The 24121-nt window shown below is 46.2% G+C and overlaps 1 protein-coding gene across 1 annotated transcript in view; it reads right to left on the bottom strand.

Moving 5' to 3' along the window:
• Positions 1–24121, bottom strand: part of DNAH10 (dynein axonemal heavy chain 10) — a 2725177-nt gene that overhangs the window by 2041622 nt on the left and 659434 nt on the right. Inside the window, exons 19-20 of the mRNA XM_069619694.1 lie at positions 19029–19185; positions 7346–7822 (exon numbers count right to left, since the gene is read on the bottom strand). Coding sequence (XP_069475795.1) covers positions 7346–7822; positions 19029–19185 — 634 coding nt within the window. The remainder of the gene's footprint in view (positions 1–7345; positions 7823–19028; positions 19186–24121) is intronic.

The raw sequence follows: 24121 nt of genomic DNA, 5'->3' as shown, positions 1-24121 counted from the left end.
AGTTGGTTACACTTCCTTTTAGTTTCCGCAAGCCAAGGCCCGTCGTTGATGGAAGAACTAATTGTCATCCCAAGGTATTTGACACTTTGTGAGAACTGCAACTTTTCATGCCCCAGTGACCAAGCTATTCTTTTTCTTCTACCTACGCCGCCGCCATTTAAGTTCTGCAGTACCAGTACCTCACATTTCTTGACATTAATTACAAGATTATTGGACACGACATAATGTTGCACAGCATTCAATTTCCTTTGCAGGCCAATTGGTGTCATGTCCAATACAATCAAGTCATCAGCATAAAGCAGCCAACTTAGATGTGTGTTAGCCACTTTCGGGGAAAAGGATTTTGCATTATTGATTGAGTCGCCAATGTCGGAGATGAACAGTCCAAAGATGGCTGCTGCTAATGGACAGCCCTGCTTTACTCCCCTAAAAGTATCAATGGGGGCGGATAACAAGCCCGAACGATCTAGTCTCACTCGAATGGAAGTCTTTGAGTGGAGCTCCTTAATTGCTTCCCTTAAGTCTGCTGGACATCCCCAGTTCTTCAACTTCTCCCACAAAAGCGCTCTATCAATGGTGTCAAATGCATATGAAAAGTCTATAAAGGCTAGGTACACCTTTGTGTTCGTTTTAATTGCCTCCATTTTAATTATGTTTATCAGTAGAAGATTTAACGAGCAACCCACTTGTTTCACAAAGCCTGATTGACGTTTGTCGACGTGTAGAGAACTTGTTGACCAAGCTAGTAGTTTCTTTTGTAACATTGTTGCATAAATTTTCCCTAACACGTCTAACAGTGCCACAGGCCTGTAATTTTTCGGATCTGATCTGTTGCCCTTCTTAAAGATAGGCACAATGATCGCACTCTTCCACGATTTTGGGGATTGCCGAATCTGTACTATTCTTTTGAAGAGTGTCTCGCACAGACTTGCCCATATCTCGGGGAACTGCTTAATCGTAAAGTTTGTGAGCCCGTCTGGACCTGGTGCCCGCGAGTTTTTTGCTTTCTGAATGATTTCTATTATGTCTTCTTTTCTAAATTCCAGATCCCATGGTTTGGAACAATCCTCAATACCGACCTCCGGATGTCCAGCTGACATGTATAAGTTTCTAAAGTGCGATATCCAATCAGCCTCTGACACCATACAGGTTTGGATTGATTCTTGGGGCACGTACACGTTGTTAATGAGAGACCAGAAAGCTGAAGTATTTTTATTTTGTAATGACCTCATCAACACTTCGGCATCTTTTTGTAGTAACATGTGTTTATGCGCTTTTAGCCAGTTCTTGTACGATTGTTTTGCAACCTTAACAGCTTGTATACGGGCCAGTTGGCCCAGGGATTTTGAGTGTCTTAAATTACTACGTAGCATACGTTTATGCTTTAGCACCTCCACATCAAAGCTGTGAGCACGCGCATAGCCCATATTTTTTAGACCTACCCTTTTAGGTTTAAATTGCTGTAGCAGCTGCTCATATTCCAAATGCTGACTAACCTTACAGTAGTCGCTTGCAAGCTTTTCCAGCTCATCTTTCTTTAGGGATAGCCGCACTCTGTTCGAGGTAGCCTGAATGTTATATTGCCACATCTGCGATGGAATTTTTTCGAGTGCGGTGAATTCTGCTATCAGCATGTCATGGTCACTAGCGTTTTTCTTTGTGACCTTCAATGAGACTATACGCGGATGTAACTGCTCTGAGACAAACATATAGTCAATCGTCGAAGCCTGGTCTGCACGGCGCCAAGTATTAGCAGGGGGCATGTCATTACAGGTATTACCATTTAACATTTGGAAGTTACGAGCGGCCATCTCATCTAACCATGCCTGCTTCAAATATGTTTTTGTCATCAAGTTTGGTGTTTTCAGCAGGTCAATGTTAAGATCTCCACATAACATTATGTTGGGCCATCCTGATGTTGACACAAAAGAGTCCAATATCTCCATAGTTTCGTCTATGAAGACTTGTTCGCCGGCCTTTTTATGATTCCAGTAGATGTTGACCACTATTAGGCAATCCACCGCCAAACCTGCTACACCGGCCCATTCTAGGTGGGTAGATTGAATGAACGGCGAGTGATTCATTGAGCTTACAAGTCTCCAGCCCGAAGATCTTCTGACCATGGTGGCCATCCCCGCCATAGGACGCCCTTTACTAGATTTAATGGCGGGATTAATCACCACCTCAAAATCATTCGAGATCGGAGCTTCTGTTAGCCATGTTTCTTGTAGACAGATTACCTGCCATTCGTTGATCCAATTTGAATTGAATAAATGCGTAAATCCCCGCGTGTTCCAAGATACGATACTGCACGTATTTCGAACCGTAGGGTTCTGGCATTATTGCTGAGAGGTGTTTGCCAAGGCCTTTGGTAACCAGCCCCACTCCGGATCTTCTGTACTGGATGTCTCGGATTGCACTCCAACATCTTTAATGGTAATCTGGGGTGAGCTTCCATGTATTGTTATGGTTATCTCGTCTTTTTGAGCCGCCGGAGCCATTTTATGAGTCGATACGTTCTTCTCAACTGCTCGTAAAGTGTTTATGCCGCCCAATGAATCTTTATTGTTACCTTGACCACAGATTTTCTTTTTTCCAATGTCCTCTAGCACCTTATTCCCTAACGATGGTTTCAGAATGGATACTCGAGTTACAGGTTTATACTTATCAACCGCATCAACTGTATTAGGAGATGCTTGCTGTAATCCATTCCATTCGTATACGTCAAAGCCCAAGGAGAATAATGCTGCGTTTGCTTCCATGATTGTTGCTACAATTAAAGAAGACGCCACGTGCAGTACTACTTTATCATTTCTGATCTCATCGTAAAATTCCACAATCTTCAGGTCGTTTGAACTTATCGATCGTAGTGAGGGGACCGAGTGCAGCAATCTAACAATGTTTCCTCGGTTCAGTGTTAAGTTGTCCGAGATTTCAAGGCTCTCGATTATAATTTTATTGGTCGGCATAGACGGGGAATTTTTTCTTAGCGAAGATCTTTTACTAAATCGCACATGTTTTGGCGCTTCCTTTGTGTCTCTAAGGCAACCCGTATTTCGTGTCGAAGGCTGTGTACCATCAACTCCTTTTTGATCTTGTGTTTTTTTTCTTTCCCCATATACAAGGTTACCAACCTTCGGTGCAGTTGCCTCTGCAATAATGAAGGGCTCTTGATGGTTGGCGGCCAAAGACCTCAGCCTCTTTTCTAGTAAAGTCAGAAAGGGAGGGCTCACAGGACCTTGTGAGCATGACAAAGCATGGTTGTTTTTGTTGACAATCTGGCAAATTCTGACACCTGGCGTCGTTGGTCGACCCACATCATGAGGAGACTCTTCTTGATTTCGATCTGTATTTGTTGTAACGGGTCCCGTTACGAGTGCCTGGTGACCGTTTGTGCAAACTTGTGCAATTACGCTCATCGATTGCTCCAGTGCAATTTGTTGCTCAGTCCCAGAGGGGGACGGTTCATTTTCAAGGTCTATGCAGTCCTCGTCATCATAAGTTGACATATTCAACAATTCTATTGAAGTCTCTTGAGTTTGGTCTGTAACGACTGAGTCTGTGTTATGTGAGGAAGTTGATTGGCAGGCAGATGTTTGTTGTAAAGGCTTATTTTGCAAAGCCGAACTACATATGCATTTTTTTAATGAGCTGACTTCGTTTGGATCCACGTTGATGTTTCGCAAGAATTTACGAGCACCGTTTAGGGACTTTTGTTTTCTGCTCGGTTGATTCTTAGTTTTTTTTAGTTGAGTTATCGAGTTCACGTTTGACCTTTTTGGTTGAGGTAACATTACCACTGATGGATGACCTCCGTTAAATAACGGATAGGTAGCGGTTTGAACCCCTTCCAAATTTTTTGCAGGCGACTCTGCAGAGGAGTTTACAGTCACAGGATGCTTTGAACAAGCTGGCACCTGAGTATCCGTTTGCGCTTGATTCGAAGTGCTCCGGGCTTGTTCGAAGGCGGTATTAAACGAAATATCTAAGGAGGATTCGCAACCTGTACCACTAGAGGATTCAGAGTTTTCAGTTTGATGTACAGATAATTTCTGGTTTAGGTCTCTCAAGGCTTCCATCGTTTGCACAGATGCAGCAGACAGCAGTGCAGGTTGTTCTCCGCTCTTGGTGGCTACTTTTAACAGAGTGCTACTTTCACTATCCGTGAGCACTTCTTTGCCTAAGTTGACCACAGGCGGACCTTGTGCACAACTTGCTTCATTACTTGTGACCAATGGAGTTTTTAAACAACCCCCTTCTTTGGGGTTGCGTTCTCTAGTTGAGAAACGCCCCTCAGATTTGAATAACGCAAGAGCTTCTCTAGCAACATCAGCCAGTAATTTTTTATCCAAGGTGTCATTTAGCTTTTGCTCCTTTAGGAGGTTAAAGGATAGATCAAGTCTCTTAGATCTTTCTTGTTGACTGTACTGTATCTGCTCACAAACTTGCTCTAAGTGGATTATCTTGGACAAAGCTAAGGCCACCGTAGTAGTTAAATCCCTTGTTGCCTCGTGCAAAGTTTCGTATAATTTCATGAACGGAGCCAACGCAATTGTTGTTGATGACAATAAAATGGCCTGCAGATCTTGCGGTGATGGGCGAGTGTCTTCATTGGGCGAGGACTCGTTGACTTGATAGTCCCTCACGTTCGTCGTTAACGGTACTTTGCAGTGGCGTATTTTAGGGAAAGGCCGTTCCATAAAAGAAGAGTCTTGAGAGTCATCTAAGCTTGTGCCATTTAATCCAGGAGATGCCGACGTGGCTATGGGAATATCGTTTACTGTGTTTATGTTGTGTCGAGTCGGAGCTACCCTCTTTTGAGATGATAATAGTTGGGTAGGTGGATCATCAACATTAGCATTGGTCTCGCAGCACCTATCGAATTTTGCGCGCTTATAACACACTTTGTGCCATATATCCTCATTTGCACCTGACAGCTGGCAGTTTGATCTTTTGACTAAGGGTCTTTCCATTAGATTTGAAGACTGCGTGGAACCTCTGTTTGGAAGTTGCCGGTGTAATTTGTTAAGTGCTATCAAGTTACCCAGCACTTTGTCTGCAATTCCTAGGGAGTCTCTCCTGTTTGGGTCGTGCGCACAGGGGACCGCTTTGGGAGGCTCACTTGCGCTTGGGGTTATAACGCAGTCTGCCAGGAGAGGCTGCACCACGAACACCTCGTCATGCAACTCTTCTCCTTGATAACTGCAGGATAATCCGGCTGTCCGGGCGGGATTAGGCGAGGTCTCATAAAGAGATACCTCCGCGTCTGGCTCCTCGCCAAGACCAACTTTCTGTGAATCAACACACTCGCCCCTGGAATCTGTTGCTCGGTGGCCTAATGTCCGCGCCTTATTCGAAGACGCGCTAGCCTTTTTCTCACTCACGGGGCGGCCTCCAACACGGCATACAGATACAACGTTTTCCCTCCACTCTATAGACCGCCCATGCTCACCCGGCGATTCCGGCTGTTCCATCTGTTCTAAATCGGCCACAGACGCCACGGTTTGAATCCCGCCTCCTAGTGCGGATTTTCCGCCTGGAATGATGTTAGCGGGCGCCGGTACCGTGAGTGTGGGCGCTAACTCCTCAGAAGATACAAAGGGAATTAACTCAGGATGTATATCAGAGCTAGTATGATCGCTGTCTTCGATTCCCATTTTGGCCTGAATTCCATTGTTTGAAGCAACGGTCTGTGATGTTTGGCCATTGTAAGCATCAGCACTTATGCCGGGTAAGTTAGTAGCGCTCGCCCCGCTCAGCTCGACTGTTTCAAGCTCACTTGGTTGTGACTCCATTGTACTAGATAGCGTATGTGGATTGGGCACGACCACTTGCGTGCATGAGATTTTGGGTTCATGAGGGGCAGTGCCGGGAGTGTGGCATCCTGGCTCCTCTGTGCTAGAAACACATGAAAAATAACGACTTACTGTGTTCGTCGGCCCCTTGATATTAGATACTGCAGACCCTCCGGGTGCCTCGCGTTTCCTTTGCGCTCGGGTCCTAGAGGCTGATGGGGCCGGTGATGGAAGTGTTGACCCAGGCATAATCCTCGGCGGCTCGCAACTCGCCAAACAGCCTAACAGCCAGGAATTAGAGTACAGCCCTTTGCTCACAGGGCTTAGCGCCGCAAGGGCGCTGGAGGCGGCCACAAGTAGGTGGGAGAAGTCAGGTGACTCCGCCAGCTGACACAATAGCTCCTCCCCCTTAAGGGCACACGCACCTCCGTGAGTACACGTTCTTTCTGTCAAAGAGCTTCTCCAGGCGAGCTTTCTTTCTTCAATATGCTTCTCCAAACGAACGCTCGCCACAGCCTAACAGCCAGGAATTAGAGTACAGCCCTTTGCTCACAGGGCTTAGCGCCGCAAGGGCGCTGGAGGCGGCCACAAGTAGGTGGGAGAAGTCAGGTGACTCCGCCAGCTGACACAATAGCTCCTCCCCCTTAAGGGCACACGCACCTCCGTGAGTACACGTTCTTTCTGTCAAAGAGCTTCTCCAGGCGAGCTTTCTTTCTTCAATATGCTTCTCCAAACGAACGCTCGCCACAGCCTAACAGCCAGGAATTAGAGTACAGCCCTTTGCTCACAGGGCTTAGCGCCGCAAGGGCGCTGGAGGCGGCCACAAGTAGGTGGGAGAAGTCAGGTGACTCCGCCAGCTGACACAATAGCTCCTCCCCCTTAAGGGCACACGCACCTCCGTGAGTACACGTTCTTTCTGTCAAAGAGCTTCTCCAGGCGAGCTTTCTTTCTTCAATATGCTTCTCCAAACGAACGCTCGCCACAGCCTAACAGCCAGGAATTAGAGTACAGCCCTTTGCTCACAGGAAATGTTCAAAATTGCAAGATAGGGATCTTTTGCACTTAAGCGCAAATGCACACAGTCCCCTCCAGTTCAGATTAGGATTACTACAAATGGCCTCTAGCAAATGTTTTAGAGCGACACTTTATATATTTAAATTGTTAGAAAATTTGTCATAAAAATAACCTAGGAAGCTATAAAGGTATTTCAATAATGCTCTAAAAGCCCTGTACTATAAGGTAGGCAAATAATCAACAATTGGATTAGAGTTTAAATTCTTGAATTTTTAAGGAGGGTTGTAATGTGCGATCTCCCTAATTGTAAACTACCTGGGGAAGGTTGGCAGGTGAGCCACTGAAATAAATGTATAGGCACTCAGATGAGACACGTCATACCAACCAATAGCTTTTTATGAATTGATCAATACATGTGGTTCATCTCGACCACTACACCCCTTTGCAAAGCCCTAGACAATGCCTTGTGAAAGCCTGATTTGTGCACAAGGATCAATACATTCACTGTTTCGAGAGAGAATACAAAAAGCATTTACCTGCAGTTGTTCCTGGACACTGACGAGTTCCTCTCTGGCAGATTCATTGAGAAGTTTTCCGAGTGAAATGACCCACGCTCTTGCATTCTCCTGCACCGTGTAGGCCAATGGCGCCAAATTAAGCCTTATGCACTGCTCATCTTTAATTAAAGCCTGCTCTGTGACCTCCTGGGCTATCCGTGTGTAGAACTGCAACTTGTCATCATATGTGACGCAGGCAGGTTTCTTTGCAGCAAACTTCTCCATGACATTGGCCTTATCCAACTTCCAAAGGGGGCGGTACCTCTTCCATCGGTTCAGGTACTTGGTGAGGGAGGTCAGGAGCTTGTGCATATTCTGGGAGATGGTGATTGCCTGGTCAATAATATGCGGATTCTGTGAAATGTCCGTAAAGAAGCTGAAGATCACCAATTCGTCCTCATCAGCGTGCTGTGGTGGGCATTCGATGCATGTGCCATGCATCCATCGGACGAAGTTCTGCAATGTATTTTAGAAAAAAAAAGTGAGCATAAATGTTCTGATTTATGTCGTGCAATTCATTAATGGATTTAAATAAAAACGATGTTCTTTCATACGCAACAGAAGCATCTACAATTTATGCCAAACTAAAGAGCAAACTTTACATGCATAAACCTCTCTATTGACTGTTCTCAGCAGCAAAACAAACAAGGATGTTTAAGTGACAATAAAGTTGCATCTGTTTAAGTCTTGCGTTCCTTGACACCTTCTTGTGATACCCTTGGGCTCGTTCCAACATCCCATCCTCCATCGGAACTCCTACCTCCCTTTCCCAATCAAGCCTCAACTGCGTCACCTCCTTTCCCACTTTAGACATCATCATCTCGTATATTCTAGATCTTACATGCCCCCCCTCTGCTTTATGATATGTTATGTCCATAGTAGCATCTGGTTCTTCTTCCTGTACCAGTTCTGGCCACGTACTCCTGATCTTCCGCACCAGTCTATTACACGTAATATATTGGCCAATGTGTAGCCCAGCTTCCGCCCCCAACTCCTCAAAGTCTGTTATATTCCCATCCTGCCAAATATCCCCCATCGTTGCCATCCCAACCGGCTCCCAGTGGTTTCTAATCAACTTCCTTAACTGCTCTTCTCCGCCCGCCAGTGCAACCAATGGCACCTGTGGGGAACACGGGTATGGGTTCTCCATCAGTTGACAAGCCCTGCGCCACATCTTCCACCCGAGCACCATCATTTCTGGGCGCCCGTCCATTACTGCTGGGGGCAACCACATTACCTCCTTCAGATAAAACAGGGTACAGTCTTGCATGAACAACCTGGTTTCAGTGGTTACCTCTTCTGAGAGCCATTTAGCCACATATTGCAGCTGACTTGCAATGTAATAGACTTCATAATTGGGCAACTTTATACCCCCTTTCTCATAAAAGTTCTGCAGCTTCCAGAGGGCTACTCTATTTCGTGTGCCGTGCCACAGGAAGTCCCTGCATATGCTGTCCAGTCTACTGAAGAACTTCTTAGGTATGAAGTACGGGATATTCCCGAAGTAATGCAGGAGCCTAGGCAAGACCACCATCTTTAACATCGCACCATGTCCCATCATTGCTAAAGGCAGCTTCACCCAGAACCGCATACAATTCTCAATTTTCTTAATGGCTACCCTGTATTGCGCTTGTGCTCTTCTTCAATCGCTTGGTATATATCTATACCAAGGTAGCGGAATGTACTAGCTGCCCATGGTACGTGCAACACCGGTAGTTGTTTCGGGGGGACCCCTTTAGATACACCTGTTAGGGAGAATTCTCTGATAAGGCTAATTTCCCAAACCTAGTGAGTCCCCCAGCAGCTTTGCTGGATTTTTGGGGTTTGTTTTTTTCTCCTGCTAAGAGTGAGACTCTTTTCCTTCCACTCTTAGGCATGATTTGAGGTATGTCTTTGACTTTTTGTGTGCTTAGGGGCTATGGGGTTTTCTTTTTACTCCATAGGGTATCATCTATTTTTTATGTGTGTGTTACACAGCACCCTCAGTGCAGTAACACAGGGGTGTCATAGTGACCCCCAAACATAGACTCCATACCCTGGGACTGACTACCGTCTCCGAGGGCATGTAAAGTCACCATTGACTTTACTAGTCCTAAATTGTGAACAGAACCAGTACAAACCATCATACTGTGGAAGTACTGGAAGGGGTTAATTATATTGCCCCTGGGTCTGTTTTCAAGGGGGCACTGTCCAATCCCCCCTTGTCAAGTTTCTGGCTGGTGGCAGTGATTACCACACAAAATATTCCACCGGAATATTCTCTATGGGATTTTCCCATTGATTTTAAATGCACCACTTTTTGGTGCAATATTAAAGATACCGCCGGTTTATTTATTTAATATTAAATCAACGGTTGGGTCTTTTTGCCAGAACTCTTTTCTAAAATGGCGTTCGTGTCCGTCTCTGTAACTCTAACCAAGGTCGAGCCCTTTGTTCCACTTTTTTGGCAGGCTTCTCCACAGAAGCCCTCCAAATGGTGCCACTCTGTCTATGTTCCACAGGAAGGATGGAGGGGGGAATTGGCACCCTGGACTGCGTTGCCTCTGCAACCCAAGTCACACTCTACTCTGATTGGCCCAGTGGTGAGCCGCCCGGCTCACTACTTAGCATGTGTGATTGACAGCTAGGCTGATGAATGGGGGTTTTCTGCATAAAAGCAGGGCCTTTGGGACTGGAACTTCAGAAGTCGCCACAGGACCTAAGAATCCGAAGAGGGAAGAAGCTGAGCCATCTGCAACGACGACACCACCGGTGAAGCCCTGCTGCAACTACCTCACCACTTTCCCGACGACAAGATGAGATCTTCTACTGGACGAGTCTTCTTCCTCTGAGCTGGTGGGACCAACCAGTTTGCCCTTTTCGCCTTCCAAAGACGTCTCTTGGTCGAATCGCCCGTACCAAGCACCCCGGCGACCTGATAGCCAAGCTTCACCACTTTGACCGCGAATAAAAGGAACACATCTATTATTGACGAACTCAGCGGCTGGTTTCATCCGTATGCAGTGCAACGACTCCACGTTTCCTCCTCGATGAGATCCTCTCTTCCCCTGGTCGAAGCAACGAACTACAAAAACTGCCAGGAACAACTGCCACTGCTGGAGCTTCCTCTCTCTTAAAGTACTGTGTCCTGCCTGGACTCCCTTTCTTCAGTTTGCCCAAGGTGACCCTTAAATCCTTGGCTTGCCAACTGGGTTGGCCCCAGATCTTCTAACTTTACCTTCTTGAATCACCCCAACCTCTTTTGAACATTCTGCAAAGACTTTTTGTGCATTTTAAACCATGTGATCCTGGGCACCTTTCGCTTTGCTCCCTTTAAAGTGGGCCTGGCCTATGAACTTTGGCTCTACAGTATTTACTGCCTTTATTCCCTTGCTGAGAACTCCTAAAAGTGTTGGGACCTGTTTTATTCCTAAGCTCTGCCTTTTTCTCTCCCTATAAATGAACTATTGGAGTGCCATCAGATTATGCGCTCACATCTGTTTAACAAATCGTGGTGTTTTGACTCTGACTTGTCTGATAGTCATCAAGGGAGGTGTGTATACTTTACCTGACTGTGTTTTAACTTGCTTTTGATTTAGAGTGCTAGTATATTGCCTAAAGTGTGTTTTAAATAAATAATTATATACTTTTTATACAAAGCTCTGGTCAATGTTTCTTTGCTCTACTGTGTTTTTAGCCCTATCGTGTATACTTTATATACTGCCCTATTCTTCTTGAGAGAGGTCTGACTGCTCAGCCACAGCTACCAGGTAAATCTGGGTGCTACAGACTGCTTCCAATTGGGTTTACTGCTTACTCCTGTAGTCTTAATCTTTTTGCAGTGTTCCCCAAGGGAACTGCACAGGATTCTGCCTAACACCACCCAATGGGAACATGCTAGACTTCTGGGGGTTCACCGCTATCCCGACATTTCCGCATACCTTCCCATCACCTCCAAAATATATTGGAGGTTTTCCTCTGGATGCCGTAAATACAATAATATGTCATCTGCGCATAGGGATATCAGATGTTGTTCACCTCCCACAGGGATACCTATCGTGTCATATTGTTGCCTTAAACAGATCGCTGGGGGTTCCAGGGCCAATATGTAAAGCATGGGGGACCGTGGACAGCCCTGTCTGATTCCCTTTCGGAGTTTCCACCTTTCTGATATCACTGACCCTGTTTTAACTCTGGCCAGCGGTTCACTGTATAACATATTAGCGCACTGATAATATCCTGGACCCATCCCATAGCCAGCCAGGGACGCCAACAACCATGGCCATTTGAGTCGAAGGCCTTTATTGCGTCCAGCGAGACAATCGCCAGTTCGTCCTCGCTTTCGTTGCCATATTCAATGAATCTGTGGAGCCTTCTAAGATTATTGGATATGTTCCTATTAGGGACATAACCCGTCTGGTCCGGATGTAGTAATTTGCCTATGACCCTTGTTAGCCTGTTTGCCTAAACGGCAGTCAGAATTTTACTGTCTTGATTTAACATCGACAGGGGTCTATAGGAACTGCAGCTATTCCCTGGTTTATTGGGATTGGGATTGGTATTATAATAGATTCTCTGAGGGACTCTGGCATTCTGCCTAGCTCATACGCCTCATTCAGCATATCTAGCAGCGTGAGGAGCATCTCATCCTTAAATGTTTTATAAAATTCACTTGGGAGTTCATCAGCCCCCGGTGTCTTACTAGTTGGCAGGTGTCTCACCACCTCGCCTTACTCCTCCAAGGTGATTGGTGCGTCCAGCTCCTCTCTTTCCTCAGCACTAATCTGCGGCAACCCTATGTCCTCCAATGTTTCTGCTATCATTGCGCGGTTATCCTCTCCGTCATCCCAATATAGTAGCCCATAATAGTTTGCAAAATCCTGATTAGCCTCCTCTTGGGTCTCCTCCACCCCTCCTCCTTCCCTTGTTATCGATCTGATCGGGGTCTAGGGGTTTCGCTCTTATATAACCATGCTAAGATCCTTCCTGGTTTATCTCCTCCCGCATGCTGCCTCTTTATGTACTTTCTATTGTTAAGGTTACACAACCTCTCCCAGTGCCCTGCACACTTTTTCTGCAGTCTTAGTATCAGATCAGCGTTCTGGCTGGCACGGTCTTCCTTCAGCGCCCTTTCCAGTTCGTCCTCAGCTTCCTGCAGGTCTGCCAGGATCCCACCCGGCAACCCCCTAGCCTTTGCTATGGCCACCCCCCTCATAACAACTTTGAAGGCCTCCCACAATGTGCCCGCCGAATCCACACTGCCCATATTCGTCTCAAAGTAATTAACAATCTCTTCCCTCATGCCCTCCCTAAACAGGGGGTCTCTGAGCGCCTCTGCCCTGAGGCGCCACGTCAGGATTCTTGCTCTCGGGGGCTAACATTGCCATTTAAGGATCAGGGGAAGAGTGGTCCGAAAGGACCCTAGCTTTATATTCAACTTGCGTGATCTCTGTCAGTATCTCAGGGGTGACAAAGACATAATCCAGCCTTGTGTGCAGTTGTTGTGGGGCAGAATAATGGGAGTATTGCCTCTCATGAGGATGACATGCCCTCCATGCATCTTCCAACCAAAAGTCTTGCAGCAGCGTCTGTAGTGCTTTGGCCGACGGGGCAGGCCTATCCATTTTCCCATCAGATCTGTCTACCCTAGGGATTAATACACAGTTAAAGTCCCCTCCCAAAATCACAGCACTCCCAACACACATACTAAGATTGTTGCACAGGGTTTTGAAATATGCAGCTGTATTCTGGTTCGGGGCGTACGTATTCACAACGCTTATTTCCCTGTTTTCCACCAACCCCCTCACTACCACCATCCTCCCGTCCGTCTCAACTAGGGTCTGTAACAGCCGAAACGGGACATGCGGCGCCACCCAGATGATCACACCCCTAGCGTAAGCCGTATATGGTGAACCCACCACTGTTCCCTTCCACTTCCTCCCAATCATCTCCATTTTATCTTGCGTTAAATGCATCTCTCGCAGTAAGGCAATATCTATCTTCTGTCTCGTAGGTATAGCATGACCTTATTTCTCTTCAGGTAACTATTGAGTCCCCTAACATTCCAAGTAATAATTTTAAGATCCCCCCATGGCGTGTCAGAGCCCTTATTCCTCCCTCTCCTATGCAATCCAACTCCAATCGCTTAACTCATTTATGTAGGCTTGTACCCCAACTTGAACTTCCCCAAACTATAAATACAACAAACCCTCCCTCTTTCCCCCCACACCCCTCCATACCTTTCCCCAACAACACCCTCCACAACTGTTGCCCAGCTCCATCCCTGGATCTCAGGCACCCCTCGCATCTAGCCCTTTCTGGCAAAGCCTGTACTCGCGGCTCAGCATGGTAAATTCACCCTAATGGCCGCCTTACTACTAATTCTTGGGGGTAGGTTGCCTCTGTCCTGTTGCTCCTTTATAATTTACTATGCCTAGTGCTACCCAGTTCACTCGCGCATTTTATTCACAATATTCCAGTCCAATGGGGTTATAGAGTCCACAACCTACATCATACAGTTCAAATGTTCAGAATCCTCATGTTAGGACTCTCCTCCCACTTATGCCCCAGCGTTCTCAATACATCCTCCTCACTTATCGTGCTTCTGGCGATTCTGCTCCTCATCTTGCTGTGGGCAGCCCTGCAAGTCCAGCCACTTCGTCACATCCTCTGGGGTGTCAAAAAAGAGCGCTCCACTTTTGTGCAAGACTTTTAGCTTTGCAGGGTACAAGAGCATGTACCTGATGCCAGCCGTGCGCAGTCTCCTCTTGACCGCCACGTAGCTGTACCTCTGTCTTTGCACCAGCATTGTATAGTCGGGATACGCCGTGATGTTAGTGGATGTCCTTTCTATCGTTCCCACTTTACAAAAATACTCCAGGATCTTCTCCCTGTCTTTATAATTCAGGACTTTCGCAATTATTGCTCGCGGTGGGGCCCCCGGCCGTGGCTTCCTCATCAGGGCCCGATGTGCACGCTCGACCGCGAACCCTTGTGAAAGCTTGTCTGCCCCTATCTTTTGCAGAATCATGTTCTCCACATAGTCTGTGGGGTCTTGGCCTTCTTCCCCCTCCAGCAGGCCGACCACCCGGATTTTGTTCCATCTTGCCCTCCCTTCCGCTTCTTCCGCTCGGTTCTCGAGGTTGGCAACCTGTTGTTTTAGTATGTGGACCTCCTTCGCATTCTGTGTGCCGACGTCTGTGTTAGTCTTGACCACGCTCTCCAGGCCACTTGCCCTTTCTGCCAGTGCCCTGACATCCTGTCGCAGCAGGGTGACTTCGATCCCTACTGCGTCTATTTTGTTCTCCAAGGCCGTCCGTAAATCCGCCATGGCCGTCCCCCATTTGGCGCTCAGTTCTGTTATAGCGGCTAGAACCTGATGATTTTCTCCTTCTGGGGTACCTCCAATGGAAGCGGCTGCTCCACTTTGTGCTGGGGTCCAAGGAGTCTGCTGTGCCTTCGCGAAGGTCTCCATCTGTCATGCCTGCACCATGGGCGCATACATTGGCGATCATTATGGACTAATGGTTATTCATTTAACTACAGAAAACTCTTGGATCAACCGCTATTCACTTCTTGGACCTTATTTCCCATTTGCGAGACTTTGGTGCTTTTCTATTTTTCCCAACAAACTACACTTACCACAATGCACTTGGCTATAACTATCTATTCCTGGCTATTCCTATTTGTCATCATCGGAACTACAATCCCCAGAATCCCTAGGGATCAGCTCTGCTTCCACCAGCTCAGAGTCAGAGAGGGAGGAGGCAGATTGTATGCAGGTGTGCTGATCCAGGTGCAACCAATTAGCCTGCCTCTGTGCTGGGCAGGGCGGTATAAAAGCTGCTGTCTGCAGGGGCTCAGTCTCTTGCATTAAGAGTCCTTCCAGCACCTTTTTGCTTCGAGCTACGGATCTTTGTATGCGGTTCCTCCTTACTCCTGCTTTGGATCCAGTGCCCTGCCGGGCTCTCTGCATTGCAGCCGATCACGCTCTGCTGCTTTCCAGCCTCCGCCTTTGCCCTTCCGGGCTCCTGCCTTGCAGCCGATCACGCTCAGCTGCTACCTTCCGCCCTTGCCTTCCAGGCTCCTGCCTTGCAGCCAATCACGCTCCGCTGCTACCTTCCGCCCTTGTCTTCCAGGTTCCTGCCTTGCAGCCGATCACGCTCTGCTACCTTCAATCTACAGCCTTTGTCCACTGGGCTTCCAGCCTAGCATCCCTCTACAGTCCTCTGCAGCCTGCTACAGTCATCGGCCCTGCTCCTCTGAGCTACTCCTTGCTGCCCGGTCCTTCTGGCTTCTTGCCGCGCCGTTTGCTTCTCTTCGCTGCCAACAGCCCTTGTCCTCGGGGCTTCCTACCTTGCAGCCGATCACGCACCGCTGCTTGCTACCTACAGCCTTTGTCCGCTGGGTTCCCAGCCTAGCAGCCCTCTACAGTTCTCTGCAACCTTCTACAGTCAGCGGCCCAGCTCCTCTGGGCTCACTCCTTGCTGCCCGGCCCTTCTGGGCTCCTTGCCATGCAGCCTGCTTCACTCCGCTACCCTAAACCCTTTCCCTCTGGGCTCCCTTCCTTACAGCCCCTGCTCCTTTGGGCTTGCTATTTGCTTTCCTGCTCCTCTGAGCTCTTAACCTTGTACCCTACCGTCCTCTGCCATCCACAACAGTTTACCTACATTATTTACTTTCAGTTATTGCAGTCCCCCTGTTTCCCGACTGCTGCTCCATTGCTTTCTTCCTTGTTTTCAACCCTCTGTTCTTTATCCCTATCCAATCCTGTCATTCGGCTTTCCCATCATTTCCTTCTGCTAGTTTGCTCATCGACTTCCTTTTTCCTGGATTTGTCTGTTAGTGTCTTCTCTTGTATTGTTTGTAGCCCCCTTTGTACAGAGCTTGTCTGTTGGTTTCCGTCAGGCAACCTCTGCCCCTTCCCTTGTCTAGTTTCTGCGTTACAGACACCCTTAGCTGTTGTTCCCAGCCATGAGCAAACAGCGTGGGCCTCTGTTATAGCAAACTGTGCAGAAAGCTGGAGTTTTTCCTAAGGTCCGTGGAATACTCTTTCCCTTATCTGCATACACCCCAAGAGGGCATCCATTTCTGTTGTACCTTATTTCCTTGCTACACTTGCCTACTCTTCGTTTCTCTTTTACTTTCAGCTGTGTGTGTACTTATCTGTCCATCTTACTTCGGCACAACCACCCAAACCCTACCTGGGTGCCCTGTGCCACTCTTAACAGAGTGCCATCCGTGACACCATCGTGGAGTGCTTGCTCTTAGCCCTCAATCCTTTAACTGACATTGTACCAGCTTCCATACATGTCTGGTTCCAGTTCTTTAGCGTTATCGTGGCTCCGCCTGTTCGGTTAGGCGCTGGAGCATCTACTTTAGAGAGTTGCAATAAGTGGTGGCATAAGGGTTGCATTTCGAGTGGGCTGTGTCCTCCCACATCCTCCTCCAACTTCTGTAGGTAATGTCCCCTTAGCCTGTTCCAGCAAGCCAACAGGCACACCCTCCCTGTCGCCACCACTGTGCTACAGGCCTCCGCAAAGTTCAGCGCTGTGTGTCCACTTTTAAGGGGAAGTGTTTCACAGCATCTGCTTTCAGCCTACTTAATTCTTCACTCCTGCTCATGCCACCATCCAGCATCCGCCCAGACCCCCTCCAATTTTTGCTATGCACAGGTCCTCATATATTGCCTGTTGTTCCTGGCCACATATCCACCTTAATGGCACCTGTGCCCTCTTCTCTTGGAGATGGACACTTCAGTTGAGGGGCTTGGGCACAAGTCTCCCAGCCAAAACCAATAAAACTGTCATCCGGCCCCAGCATCCCCCTTGTACCAACGCTTCTCCGACCAGCGGTGCAGTGTTATTGCTGCCTGCTCGTACAGTCTTCCGCACACCGCTGTAAGCTGGAGGAGCGTCCCGAGTGCTTTCCGTGTGGCACGCAGCGCAACCTGCTTATTGGCAATAGCGCAAAGCAGGGATCATTTTATCCTTCGTCCGTTTGTGAACGTATGTCTCTGTGTCCAAGCTAGGCGTCTAATGCACGCTCGGGATTCCACCGACTGTGGGCACATACCTCGCGCTGCCTCTCTCTTTCATCACACGCAGCCCGGTTATCTGCGAGACTATTCAGGACTGAACGCCTGCATACGCGTGCAGCAGGGCGCCGCACGGGCATCCGCTGTGTGCGGTTGGGGGCAGCACGGGCGCCGTATGCCGGTCCCGTGCCTTGCGCTCACGCTGCTGTTATTCCGACACCCCCAGGTCACTTGCCACCGGGATCTGCCAGACAGCGGCCAATGTCTGCGTCGCAAGCTGCCACTTCTACTGTCAATAGCATGGCATGCAGCCAGCAGGGCTCCACACAGCTCCCAAACGCCGGCATTCGTCTTTTCGCTTCATTGCCAGGTCTATGCAGCTGCTCTTTTTATTCCGGATGTAATTTCTTTGCTGTCGGTCATTTTGATTACTTTGTATCCAGCAGCCGTTTTCTTTGTGAAGTGTTTCCCTCGGAACGCTGCACACAATTCACATGCTATTCATAGTTTGTGCAGAGCACACGTTTCCACGACTGTGCTCCCAATCCAGGAATATATAAGTCATTTTTGAAGGGTAGTATCTCGGATCATTGTCAGATCCACCAGAGCTGCACAGGAAGGCACGTCCTACTCCATGGCTAGTTAGCCACGCCCCGTTTGGAGAGCAGAACTAGTTGGGAGGTAAGGTACTAGGGAACAACAAACAGGAGAGCAGAACTTGTAGGAAGGTAGGATGCTGAGGATCAACAAACAGGGGAGCAGAACTGGTTGGAGTTAAGTTACCAAGGATCAACAAACAGGGGATCGGAACTGGTTGGGAGGTAAGGTATTAAGGATCAAAAACAGGAGGGTAAGACAGGTTGAGAGGAAAGATATGAAGTATCAACCAACAGGAGATACTATATGTCAGAATAATTTTAAAGCCACTCAGACTTTGCATTTCCATTTCCATCGAGGGCCGCAAAATGCGCCAAGAGGTATGTAAAGAGCGCTGCTTGTGTTGTGCTTTCGACTGCATCCAGCCTGCGATCGGGAGAGCCGAAGGAGGGACTGCCGCTTCCCGGTGCACATCTCTACATGAATCAGGGATGTGGTTGCCACTCCAGCAGCACATCCTAAAGGTGTTGTAAACTAGCCTGGTCAAAGGCATCTGTGCAGACAGATTAGCTTTTGTGAATCCCTTTAACCAAAGGAATTGGCTTTTGTTCTCACTTAGCAAAGCCACGTTAATAATAACCTTTATGAATTTGTACCAACATATTTTTGAGAAATACTAAGGCTGGAGTCATGTCCCCTAGCTTTCCACAGTACGAAATGTATACATGGTCTAGCAACCTATTTCATGAGATGTTATTTGTTCCCAGTGGGCTTGTACCTACAATAATATTTGATTAAAGACTGATCAGAAATGTTCATGTATGTATGGGGGATTTGTTTCAATACTACCAATACACTGGAAAGAGCTTCTGCCAGGTACCTAACTAAGGCAAAGAAACAAACACAATCACTTGTATTGGAAACTTGCCTTCAGTAATTATGTATTTGATTGTTGCGTAGACTTTATAATGCACTGCGCTGTCTTTTACATAATCTATAGTTTAATGCCAAATATAGGAGACCTTTTTCTCTCTGTATACATGTACGTACCTTTGTCGTTTCCACACAGCTTTTGATACACTGAACACACATTTTGTAGATTTCATTGGAGTTCGGGTGTAGGATAACTTCAGGTGCTGACAAAATGGTTTCCGTTTGGAAGAGTGCTACATTTCCAATCACTGCAGCATTAAACGATTGAAAATTCCTACGGAAAAAAGAATATGTGCAATATTCAACATGATGGGTTACCTTTATTTAATGTCTTTACAAAAACAAAGTATTCAAATTTCTCCAACACATCCCACCCACCCTCTATCCAACTGTGCTATTCGAACCAGTCACCTGCAACCTCACTTGCCAGAAGCCTGGAGCTAGGCAATTTCAAGATTTCAGATTGATGCTGCTGTACAGCTAGAAAAATGTTATAAGAGAAAATGAAATTATTTGACAGATGAAAATGATTGAGCCAATTACTCTTAATTGGAATTCCACTGAGTAACATTCCACTCCATTCATATCTAACACATCTGTGCCAACACAGTAGGGGACTATCCTTAACGATACAGACAAGCTTCTAAACAAAGCTATGGAATGCTACTGATAGCTGTTTCCTGATAGCTGATACAGATAGCTGTGTGAGAAGCATTTGAATTTGTCACTTCACTATCTTCTCTAAGGTAATTTAGCTGCTAACTTTAAAGGAATAGTGCGCTCAAAAATATTATTTTCCCGAGGGTTCGGGCATGTGTTATTAAGCATAAATTGATCGATCATACAAACATTTCCTATGCACCTTACCGTAGTTTTCCTCTTTTTTTACACATGCGAAATCAGGCAGCAGGGCGCGGCCATCTTGTGATAATCTTATCCGTTGCTGCATCGCCCAAGGTGGACTGCCCTTGCGGCACTAAAGCATATCCTCCCACCCCTGAGGCTGAGATCACTAGACGCGTACCGTCCATTTCACAACGCCAATGCACGTCTTGTGTCAACATTCTCTGCGCTCCAGCTAATGACGTGTCTCCATGGAAATGGCAGGACGCCTCTTTCCTCAATAAGTATAAACAGACCGCTTCTCATCAGACAACATCAGATTTGCTTTTCCAATCGTTTCAATGTCTTTTTTGAGTATTCTGAGCCTCGTTTCTGTTCTCTGGTCAGATACCTTTGTTGCTCGTAGCCCATGTGAACAGATACTAGTACCATTACTATCCAATTTTATTTTGCCCCATAATGGCAACAATACAGCTCTACCAGTACGAGCTGGAGTATTCCGAGGTGGATTTACTCGAAAGAGAAAGATGCGCAAACGATGGGGCTTCGGACGACAGTTGGGAGGACGATTCAACAGATCAAGAGCCTGAGCCTAATCGCATGGACAGCGTTTCCACCTGGTGTACCTGCAATCGGTGCGCGTAATGCCAACTGAGGAGGAGAGCTGCTGCTGCCAAGAAAACTCTGGATGCTTGTCCTACATATCGGACGGTGAGACACGGCCGCAATGCGTTACCGAGCTGCATGACTTCAGGGCAGCCTGCCTCACGCGGTCCGTGTTGAGGATTATGATGGTGCTTATGCATGAACTTCGAGCAACAGTTTGCCCTCGCAATCCAAGTAACGAGTAAGTGTACTCTAGTTGTGAAGTCACTTATGCCACTACCATTACATGGTTGTCTCCTATATTGTCGTAACTTTGATCTATCAATGCCAAACAAATGTAGTCTTGCAATTCTATACATCACTCGCAATTTGGGGAAATCATAGTGGTCTCCTTATGTTTATTTCATGTACAACCATCAAGCAATATTTCTTTGTGTCCCAAATTTAATGGAATGCATAGTCGTTCAATATTGTACAGTGTCTAAGTAACATTTGTACTGGCAACAATGCCATTGGATACAAGATTGGATTTTCAACTAAGGTTTACTACACTTATCTTGTTCATTTAAAAACAGTTTGTATCTTTCTCTTTCACAGGTGGTACAGGCTGGTGGCCTATCGTTCGTTTACATGGTGGCTTCATGGGAGGCTTGGACACCGCGTTCGATGAGTAATACCTGCCTGTGTCATTGGTCCCATTAGAGAAAATGTCCCCAGTGACAGCGGTCAGTACAGGGGATTTTTCCCACATTGTGCTGCAGCCCGAAGTTTTTAATGTGTAGTACATTTGTGCCATCAAAATCAGCAAGAAAATAAAACACAACAGAACTTTTATCAAAGATTATTTCAATTTTTCAGTGAATCAAGTGTGTCTCCATTCAGCAGTGTTCCAGCCCTTGTCTGCATGCCTCAGGCCCCTCCATCCCCCCTCCATTATCAAAGGCAGTCGGCACCAGTGGATGTGCCCTCCCAATGGGTGCTGGCAGGGGTGGGAACGGCCAAGGTGCCAAACACTATGTACACTTCAAAGGTATCTTACACACAGAGGTCATTGTTCACATGCCCTCCTCAGACCCCGTGTCTCAAGGCAGGCTCCCCTTGAAGCAGGCTGCACCCCTGCAATCCACATAAGACCATGCCATATACACGTCATTCATTCACATACACACCCACTTTTCTAATTCTTTATAAACCACTTGATATTTATCTTGAGAACATCTTTAAGCACTACAAGTCAACTCGTGAACGTGCTACCACTTCTGTGACCACTGCGAGTCAGCTCTTCATTGTGCTACCTGTGAACATCTCCCTCTTCTCCTGCTACCAACTACCCTGCTTGCTGAATCTAACTGTTAGTTGGTCAAGGTAAGGGCAGGTAACCTAATCATATCTCCTTGATCTTTACATTTCTATCTATTTCGAACGAACGTACCCAGTAGTGTAATGTTCATTCATCTTATTGCCATTGACTTGAGTTTAATTTGTTATGTTATCGATATATAGCAATTGACATTAGTGTCAATTGGGATTGAATTTCATTCTTCGCGGATCATGTCTATAAGCATAATTCCATCTTTCTCACGCTTTTATGCAAAGTACATTTCTAATAATGTTGACCTTTTTTTTTTTTACAGAATTTCCAACAATGCCTGCATGTACAGTTTACGGTTGCTGCTCTAAGACCATAACAAACCTAAAGGCACTACAATGCATGTATTCCCGAGGAATATAGGTATAATAAGAGAATGGGTCAGATATTGCGGATTTGCGCCGGAAGAGCTTGAAAGTAGAGCCCATGAAGTCTTGGGGGACTCGAGGGGTGATCGATTCCACATCTGCAGCCTGCACTTTGCCACGAATATGTACGACCAATCGCAGTACACAAAGAAGCATCGACTCAGAACGTCTCGTAAATTGCTTCCAAATGCAATTCCGACTCTATTCATGCACACGCTGCCTCAGCTGAGTCACGGTTCCTGATTTAGCTATAGACCTTGGGGTACTGAACAGGTAACTACATGGACGTATTGGTGTTTTAGGTGTAAATATCCCTTATAATACTTTTCATATTTACAAAATTGTATTGCTTTATAACTAAACCACATTTTGCTAAACATCTGTCCTTGGTTTTAGGAGCATCATAGAAAACGATGTATGGGCACAGATAACTATGCTATAGTGCCCTTGGAAATAAGCATAATCTTTTCGTAATCGGTTGCTTTACATGTCAATTTTTTAGGTTAGCATTTCTAAATCAAATCTAATTTTCCCTTTACAACTCCATGACAATGCACTGAATATGAAGGAGCAAGATTCTGCATCCATGTCTTTCCTGAAGTCAACAACAACTTTGAGCACGCATCAGTTAGTTTTATTTAGCGAATCAGTTCCAGAAATGTTTTATGCATGGAATTTGAGATAATATCATAAAATGTACGTATCCTGTCGTTTGTTTACATCATTGTGTGTATTCAATTTCACTTTTTTTCATCCATACTAAAACAAGTACTGTTTTACAAGGTGATGCTGGTGCTTCGACTACAATATATATATTCAACCAATATATATTGTATCATCACTTGGTAGGAGGGATAATCACCAGAGCGTGGGGCAACCCTGGAAAGAAATGCTTCGACTACAATTACATCATCCTTCAGAGCTGATACAGAGCCAGAGGTATGCATACTGACAGTTCCCTCGAATGAAAGAAAGTTGGTCCTAGATCTGATACCATTAAACATTCACATTATTATAAACTAGCATCTTTTGCAAATTGATTCGGTGCAACATTTCAATCAGTGTGTTTCGCACAGTCATCTTTGATCGAGTAAATTAGCCATCAATCGGGTGGAATGCAAAATGTATATTTTGACTAAGTGACGTACATGGTGTACGAGGGTATCTGTGCAAGCCATGTGAGCGATGGAATAATTTGATTTCAAATATGAATGACTTATTTTTAATGGATACTCTTTTCTAGGGATGTATACAAGATCGGGATAAAGAAGAGGATACAGGTGGATCCGAGTCGGTGGACCAGCTTGCTGGTGCAATCATTACAGTAAAGAAGAAGAAGAAGGTTTCACAGAAAACCAAGAAAGCTGCGGTAATTTACAAACAATTTCAGTTTTAAACAGTGTTTTGTGCTGGTGCCTTCATAACATGCTTTTTTTAAAATCTAAAGTGTCATATACTGTATGTTAGATTTACATTGAACATGTTTTTCCAACCTGTCTTCTAGTTGCCTAATGGTGTACGAACTATGCAGACACAGACAGCTACAGAAATCAGAGAAGCTGCTTGCCAAACTGATTTGACCATGGAGCAACTATTACTTGAGGCGCAGCATGTTCAAATCAATAAGCAGACTCGAGATGCTTTTGGCCAATGGCCAGAAAATGAATTGAATATTACCGGCTAAGACTGCAAAGTGTTGTTGGACCATTGCTACAATGCGAGAGGTCAACCAGATGAAGATGAAACTGAATGTCATGAAGATGCTTTAGAATTAGACGCAGACCACTTGACACAATCGACACCCACCAAAAAGGACCACCCAAAAAACAATCGACATTGATGCTTAAACCGATTCGTGTTCAAGTAACAGAAGCTGAAATAAACAAACATCTCGACTACAGTTTGTCCAGTTGGGCTAATATGTCAACCACAGTTGGTTCAGAAACAACATTTATGCAGGATGATAGTCTACTAAAGGAGCCCAAATACATTGTATTCGACAGCTGCTTGACGGAGATTATAAT

The sequence above is a fragment of the Ambystoma mexicanum genome, chromosome 10, assembly GCF_040938575.1.
Source record: "Ambystoma mexicanum isolate Mex_15411 chromosome 10, UKY_AmexF1_1, whole genome shotgun sequence".
In the NCBI taxonomy this organism is placed as follows: Eukaryota; Metazoa; Chordata; class Amphibia; order Caudata; family Ambystomatidae; genus Ambystoma; species Ambystoma mexicanum.
This window is presented reverse-complemented; position numbering and strand designations above follow the sequence as displayed.